Source organism: Bos indicus, chromosome 16 (assembly GCF_029378745.1).
Source record: "Bos indicus isolate NIAB-ARS_2022 breed Sahiwal x Tharparkar chromosome 16, NIAB-ARS_B.indTharparkar_mat_pri_1.0, whole genome shotgun sequence".
Lineage (NCBI taxonomy): Eukaryota > Metazoa > Chordata > Mammalia > Artiodactyla > Bovidae > Bos > Bos indicus.
Window position 1 is genome coordinate 80,508,230 of NC_091775.1, and position 7,271 is coordinate 80,515,500.

Genomic DNA, 7,271 nt, shown 5'->3' on the forward strand with positions numbered 1-7,271 from the left:
TAGGCATCGAGGAGGCAGTCTCGACCAGCTTAAAGCTTGGAACAGAAAGACGCAGAATTCTAGCTTTTAGGGATCCTGGGACCCAAGGACGCATCAAAGAACGCAGCAGCTTTGGGAATTACGGGTGGAGTTAGGGGAAGGGGGTTGGCAGGCTGGGGAGTGGGTGGAAGGAGCCGGGGGAGGCTTCCTGGAGGAGGAGAGCTGGGGTCGGCGGTGCAGACACAGGAAGAGCCCAGGACAGGGTCAGGGTTCGGGTCCAGGCAGGGGCTTTAGCAAAGAGCTTAAGAGAAAGGAACCCCCGGCCGCCCACCCAGGGAGGGTCCACTGCACGGGGCCTCCCTCAGGAGAGGTGATGCCACTCCTGACGGCCCGTGGTGCCCGCCCAGGACCCCCGGGGCCCGTGAGGGATCTCCAGGTCACGGACACGTCGCACTCCAGCATCACCCTGAGCTGGGCTCGGCCCGACACCCAGGACGGGGATGAACCGCAGGGCTACGTGGTGGAGCTGCGCAGCTCGGCCAGCCTGCAGTGGAGCCCGTGCCACACGGGCACAGTGCAGGGCACCACCTACACGGCCAAGGGGCTGCGGCCCCGGGAGAGCTACCTGTTGCGGGTGACGGCCGTGAACGACGGGGGCCCTGGCCAGCCCACTGCCCTGGGCTCGGCGGTGGAAGCTGTGCCCGTCTCGAGTGAGTCCCCCTCCCTCCTCCAGGCCAGGCCCTTCCCGGGGCCTCTCCCCAATTCAGAGAAGGGCCACATCCTGGGCGCCTAGCAGGGGCAGGGCGCTGGGCGAGGGAGGCCTTGCGAAAATGCATTTTCATCACAGCTCATGCCAAGTCCTACCAGCTCAGCACTCTCCCCAGATTTCAGATGAGGACACTGAGGTCAGGGGTCAGGGGTGCGCTGCCCTGGACCTGGCCGCTGGCCCTCAGCAGAGCCCAGGTGACCGACCCCAAGTCCCAGGTTTGCTCCAGCACTCTTTGCTGCTTCCTGAGTGTGGCTCGAGAGGGCCCAGTGCCCCTCAGCTCCTGCCCAGCTCCCATCAGAGCAGAGGGCCCCCAGGCCCTGTTCCTTGGAAGCGGGACCGCCTCTTCCCGGGGCGGGCTTTCATTGCTGGAGCAGCTGGCCTGTCTTTGGCGCAAGCTGACACTGGGCCGTCCCAGTGGAGCCCAGGTGTCCGTGTGATGACAAAGGGGACGCACAGAGAAGAGGTCCCTGCGTCTGTGTCCAGGGCCCAGAGGCTTGTCCTGGCCCTGCCCCCACTCCAGGGCTCTCCCGCCACTTCCTGCCTCAAGTGGGTCGTTGTCTCATCACAAGACACAGGAGTTTCTGTGCCGGCCTGACCCCGAGGCTGCCCACCACAGGTCCCCTGCAGGAATCCCCTCCAGCCCCCTCTCCAGGTCCTACAGGGCCCCCCATCTGATGTCCCACGGGGTCTCAGCGTCCCAGGGCTGCCCAGCGTCCCCCTGCAGCCCTGCCCGGCCATAACCAGGGCTGGGGCCCAAGTGCAGAGGGAGCTGACAGGCCACCCCGTGTGTTCCAGTCCGCCCCAAGTTCCGCATGGACGCCAGCATGAAGGACTTGCTGACGGTCAGAGCTGGGGACACGGTCCGCGTGCCCGTCTACTTTGAGGTGAGCACACGTATTGAGCTTCTGGGGACAGTGTCAGCCCTGAGGGCCTCCTCTCTTCCCTGCTCGTCGGGGACCTGGGCTCGTGCTGGAAGTCCGGCGGTAGAGAGGAGTGTGGGCGTCCCGCTGCAGGCAGCCCTGTGCTGAGCGCCAGCCGCCGCTCCGCTCCCGTCTGCGCGCCCTCTGGTGGTGGCTCCCGGGACTGCGCCTCTAAGCCCACCCCTACTTCCCCTTGGTCTGGGAAGGGGGTCCTGGACTTCAGAAAGTGTGAGCACCCGGCCTGCCTCTGACCCAGGACGACCTCCAGCAGCAGCACTGTCTGTGGGCACGTGGTTGAGCAGCCAGGGAGGTTAGACGCACGGGTGGCCTGGATTCAAATTCTGACCCCAGCCGGCACTGACTGACTTTCGACACACATCTCAACATCTGTGTTCCCACGTCCTCTGTCAAATGTGTTTAATAGCAGTAAAGTCTCAAAGGGTTGTTCTGAGGATTCAAGGAATCCGTAATTGAAAGCACATAAACAGTGCTGGGCAAGTGGCAAGTACCCAGGATGCATCGCCTGTCGTTATTACCGTTGCTACTGCTGTTGTTAAAGCCATCGTCGTCTGTGTAGGAAGCTCACAGGCGGCAGAGCCAGATTCAAACCCCACCTATCTCTAAATTACGTGTTCTTAACTGTTAGACCACGATGACGACAGTGGTAACAATGACAGAAACGTGGGAGACGCACTGAGCGTCTGCTCTGTCTTGGGCCCTGTTCTCTGAGCTTCCCATGTATCAGTCATTTCTCGGTTCTCAGACAAGCCTGTGAGGTCGGTCACTGTTCGTGGCCCCAGGTGACTCATGCCCAGTGCTGAGAGAGAGGGTCCCGGCCATCAGGCAGGGTCAGGCCCCCATCCTCTCCCTGCTGGACCCCTGCAGGGACCCCCGAGTCACTGGCCTTTTGGGCCTTGGCACCAGCTGGTCGGTATTCTCCTCCCATGAGTGCTCCCCTCCCACGAGTGCTCCCCACTGCCCCCTGCCCTTGTGCCCCCCGTCCGGTGAACCCAGAGCCAGTCATGCTCTCCTGGTCAAACCTCACAACAGCAGCTCATGGTCATGAAACGAAGCCCAGGTGTCTGCACGCGTGCTCTGTGCAAGGCCTTGCCCCTCAGCCGCCCTGCCTCTGCCTCACCCGCTCATTTCCCCTCAACCCCGCCATGCCCACCCGTCCACCATCCTTTCCCTAGTCAGCTCCGCCCCAGGGCCTCTCCTTGCACCCGCACCTCAGCCCAGCGAAAAGCCGTCCCTCCTACCAAACTCCCTCTCACCCCCTCTCCTCCATGCCCAGGCTGCGCCCACCCCGGAGGTGACCTGGCTGAAGGACGGCTTGCCCCTGCCTAAGCGGAGTGTGGCCTCCGTCAAGGACGGCCTCACCCAGCTCCTGGTCCCGTCGGCCAGCCTCGACGACAGCGGCGTCTACACCGTGGTGCTGAGGAGCCTGCGAGGGGAGGAGGCCACCTACAGCTTCCGCCTCAGGGTGGCAGGTGAGGCCGGCCTGCCCTGGGCTGGACTCAGACGGGCCACTCCCAGACCCTTGCTGGGCGCCCACCCGGAGGGAGAGAGGCGGAGGGGCCGGGGGAGCGGGGCTTCACCGTCCTCCTGCCCTGGGTGCCTGGGGACAGCTGAGCACAGTCTTCAGGACCCGGTGTCCCTCCTCTGGGTCAGTGAGCAGAGACAGTCACCGCCATCCCATCGGCCCAAGGAGGGCTAGGAAGAAATGTCCGTGGTCCTCACCTGGGATGAAGGTGGTCCCCCGGCCCGGCCCCAAGGGGCTTTCTCAAACCCAGAACTAACCACCAGTTGACAGTGGGGGCTCTGTAATTTGGTCTTATGGAAGCCCCACTCTGTTCCCGTGTCCTGTGTCATGAACAGGCCAAAGTGGATCCCAATGAGCCTCTTCAGAGGCGTTCAACCCTCCAGCAGTAACTGCAGGGCTTGCCCAGTTCTCTCTGGTCCCCTGCCTGGGGAGACCGTGTCTTCCAGGGCCTTGGAAGAAGAGGGGGCCTGGGAAGGACTTGGGAACCCAGGAAGGATTCGGGGACCCAGGGTAGGACTTGGGGACTTAGGCAGGACTCAGGCCCTGGAGCAGGACATGGGGAGACAGGGCAGTTCTCAGGGACTCAGGTCAGGACTCAGGGACTTGGGGCAGGACCTAGGCCCTGGCAGGATATGGGAACCTGGGCAGGACTGGAGCCCCGGGCAGGGCTCAGCAGGGGCCCCGGGCCCAGTCAGGCGCACACGAGCCCCAGCCTGCCCGCTCTGTCCCTACAGCGCGCCCGCGGGCGCCAGGGCCCATCGTGCTGCGGGAGGGCACGCTGGGCTCGGTGACCGTCGAGTGGGAGCCGTCCCCGGACGAGGCGGAGGCGGGCGCCGCGCCGCTGCACTACGCGGTGCTGATGCGCACCTCGGCCCACGCGCCCTGGTGTCCGGCGGCCGAGCGCCTGCACAACTGCCGCTTCACCCTGGTGGGCGTCCTCCCGGGCCACGAGTACCACTTCCGCGTGGTGGCCAAGAACGAGATGGGCGTCAGCGAGCCCTCGGACACGCGCCAGCCCTGGGTCGTCCCGCGCCAGCCGCCTGGTGAGCTCGCCGTCCAGGGCGCCAGGGACGGGGTTGGAGGCGGGGCCCCGCCCCTGTCCTCAGGCTCCGCCTCTGCGGGGAGAACGCGAGGGCCGGGTGCTTCTCAAGTCAGAGGCGGGCGATACAGTAGACAGAGGTCAGTGCTTCTCTGAAAATAGTCCTTTGCGATCAGACAAATTCGAAACTTCAAAGCAGTCGCCTGAAAAATCAGGCCCTAAAATCAGATGTACATTTTCACGATTTCTAAATTTCACGATTTTCTAAAATGGAAAAGTGTCCGAAGGTTCCACACTCAGATGCATCCGTAGGTAGTTAGGGCCTGCTCAGTTTTCATTTCTTCTTTTGATTTCTTCTATGTTCCAATTTGCCCACAGTACGTGTGTGTTAGCTTGTAGTACAGGGGAAAAAAAAAAAAAAAAGAAAAGAAAATTTTTAAAAAGGATAAAAAAAAATGAGTACAGCAGCCTTGGGGTCAAGTTTGCAGGCGAGATGTCAGGGAGCCCCGGCACGCCCGCCTCCACCAGGAGCTTCCCACCCACGGCTCCCCACCGCCCTCCCGGCTCTCTGACCTTCTGCTTTCCGCTACAGACAAGGTCGCGGCGAGGGCCCCGAGCTACCGGGAGCCCGACCTGAGCCAGAAGCCGCGCTTCCTGGTGGGCCTCCGCCCCCACCTGCTGCCCCTGGGCAGCGAGTGCTGCATGACCTGCGCCGTGCAGGGCCAGCCACGCCCCCACGTCTCCTGGTTCAAGAACGACCAGAGCCTGGCCAACCACCCCGCCGCGTACACCACCGACGTGATGGGTGTGTGCTCCCTCGTCATCCCCAGCGTCTCCGCCACGGACGGCGGCCAGTACAAGGCGGTGGCCGAGAACACTCTGGGCCAGGCGGTCAGCACCGCCACGCTCATCGTCGTGGGTGAGGCTGCCCGGCTCGGGCTTAAGCTGGCTGGGGGGCGGGGAGAGCCGGGGGCGCAGCCCCAGCTGCTTTCAGGGAGCCCCCTGGGAGGGTGGGCTGGGGCCAGGCCGGCAGGTTCGCAGCCTGGCTCTGGGTGAACTCCCTTACTTAACGTCTGCCTCTGGTCTTTCTGGGGCCTGGTTTGCTCATCTGTAAGATGCGGTGGGCAAGATCAAGGTGAGCAGCTCTTGGCTTGAGGGGCTGCATGCCGCCCGCCTAAGTGTCCCGGAACAGCCTCGCCCCTGTTCTGAACGGGAGAGAAAGCCGCGATGCCCCTTTGTGAGCATGCCCAGAGACGGACACGCGGTGCCCCCGGGCCACACGGCTCTCTTGTCAATGCTCTCCTTTTCAGTAAGGCAGATCATATGTGTTAATAAGAAAACATTTCCCCTGATAACATCTTATATTTTGAAAAGCAAGAAGGAAAAGTAACTCCTAACATTCTGAATTATTCAGAATTGACTTTTGTGCAGCGATGACCCTTTCAACCCTGGGGAGGAACATTTCGAAGTGCCTGGCTCATGTGCACACTAGTGTTTGGGGACCCTAGGGGCCGGGGAAGAAGAACCTGGCCCAAACTCAGAGAGCATCTGGTGGCTGTGGCCCCGTAGCAGAGCTCCCAGGCCTGGCCCACTGCGGGGTTGTGTTGACCTTGGGACAAGCCAGGCACCCTGGTCCTCTGTGTTTTGCAGAGCCCAGCGATGAGCCCCGCCGCACAGTGGAATGGCCCTGCCCGGCCCCTCAGCCGGCGGATGACCTCGAGTCCCTGAAGCTCCACTCCTCATACCACGCCCGCCTGGGGAGCCCATCCAAGGGGGTGGAGGATGCTGGCCATGCCCAGAGCCTCAGGGGAGGGCGAGCAAGGGGGAAGCCTCTCCAGGGGGGCGCGGAGGCTTCGGGGAAGACAAAGACGAAGCGGGCGTTCAGACTCCCAGCCTTGAGCTGAGTCACTGGACTGCATGGCCTCGAGGCTCCCGCTTGGGGGATCAGAAGGCAGGCGTCTGTCTGCAGGATGGAGTCTTGGTCCTCGATACCCTGGGCTGGGCTGTTAGAGGGAGGTGGGGAAGAGCTGGGTCTGTGTGCCCATGGTGAGGGGAAAGCGAGGGGTCAGAGGACCTGGGCGGGGCCGGGGCTGGAGGGCATGTGTGTGTTTGTGTGGATGTGTGGGTGCATGCTCTTGCCTGGAGAGTCCCAGGGACCGGGAAGCCTGGTGGGCTGCCGTCCATGGGGTTGCACAGAGTCGGACACGACTGAGCCACTTAGCAGCAGCAGCAGCAGCAATGGACGCATGCACGCTAGGGGGAGATGCTTTCTGTATGCTGTTTCTTCATTAAAATGCTGGCTAACACAGGCAAACCGTCTGCAGATGAATTTGGGGTCTGCACGCTGGGGAGAGGTGGATTTCCTGTGCAGAGTCTCTGTGCCAGCCTCCAGGGCGACAGGGGTGCGGGTCGGGGGAGGCCGGCTTCTGGCTGGAGGGAAGAGTTCGGTTGGAACTGGGCTCTTCTGCAGTTAGTTCCAAGGGTGTGAAAGCTGAGCCTGTCCCGAGGGTCTGCGTGGTGGAGAGACCTCCCTGAGCCCCAGCGGGTATCTCCTGCCCACCTCTGTCTGACCAAATCCTGTGCAAATCCTGGGGATCCTAGTTCCCCAACCAGGGGTGGAATTCGGGCCTCTTGGCAGTGAGAGCGAGGGTCCTAGCCACCGGACAGCCAGGGAATTCCTTAATAAATGAAACAACTTTTTAACAAAATAGAGCAAATAGCTTCAAAAATTTTTTTAAGCTTTGAATAACTTAGAAGAAAACAATGAAGGGCAGGAACCAGTGAATTATAGCACACGTTTTTCAACAGGAAAATCAAATTCAAAGACTGTCTTTTTGAAATGGTTAAAATACTGACAAACTTCTGTTACGATTTAATCAAATGAAACAAGCAACAGCAAAAATAAACGTTAGGAAAGAAGAAGAAAGCATCTCACAGATTCAGCAGAGACAAAATGTATTTTTTAACACGACACTTAGACATTTGAAAATTTCAACAGAATGTGTGAATTCCTAGATAACA

At 61.3% G+C, this 7,271-nt stretch overlaps 1 protein-coding gene across 2 annotated transcripts in view; it reads left to right on the forward strand.

Moving 5' to 3' along the window:
* Positions 1 to 6,564, forward strand: part of IGFN1 (immunoglobulin like and fibronectin type III domain containing 1) — a 29,763-nt gene extending 23,199 nt beyond the window's left edge. For both annotated transcript variants that reach the window (XM_070768762.1, XM_070768761.1), the window contains 6 exons: positions 387 to 689; positions 1,544 to 1,632; positions 2,963 to 3,158; positions 3,946 to 4,254; positions 4,843 to 5,169; positions 5,901 to 6,564. In XM_070768762.1, coding sequence (XP_070624863.1) covers positions 387 to 689; positions 1,544 to 1,632; positions 2,963 to 3,158; positions 3,946 to 4,254; positions 4,843 to 5,169; positions 5,901 to 6,154 — 1,478 coding nt within the window. In that variant the 3' untranslated portion in view covers positions 6,155 to 6,564. The remainder of the gene's footprint in view (positions 1 to 386; positions 690 to 1,543; positions 1,633 to 2,962; positions 3,159 to 3,945; positions 4,255 to 4,842; positions 5,170 to 5,900) is intronic.
* The last annotated feature ends 707 nt before the right edge of the window (positions 6,565 to 7,271 follow it).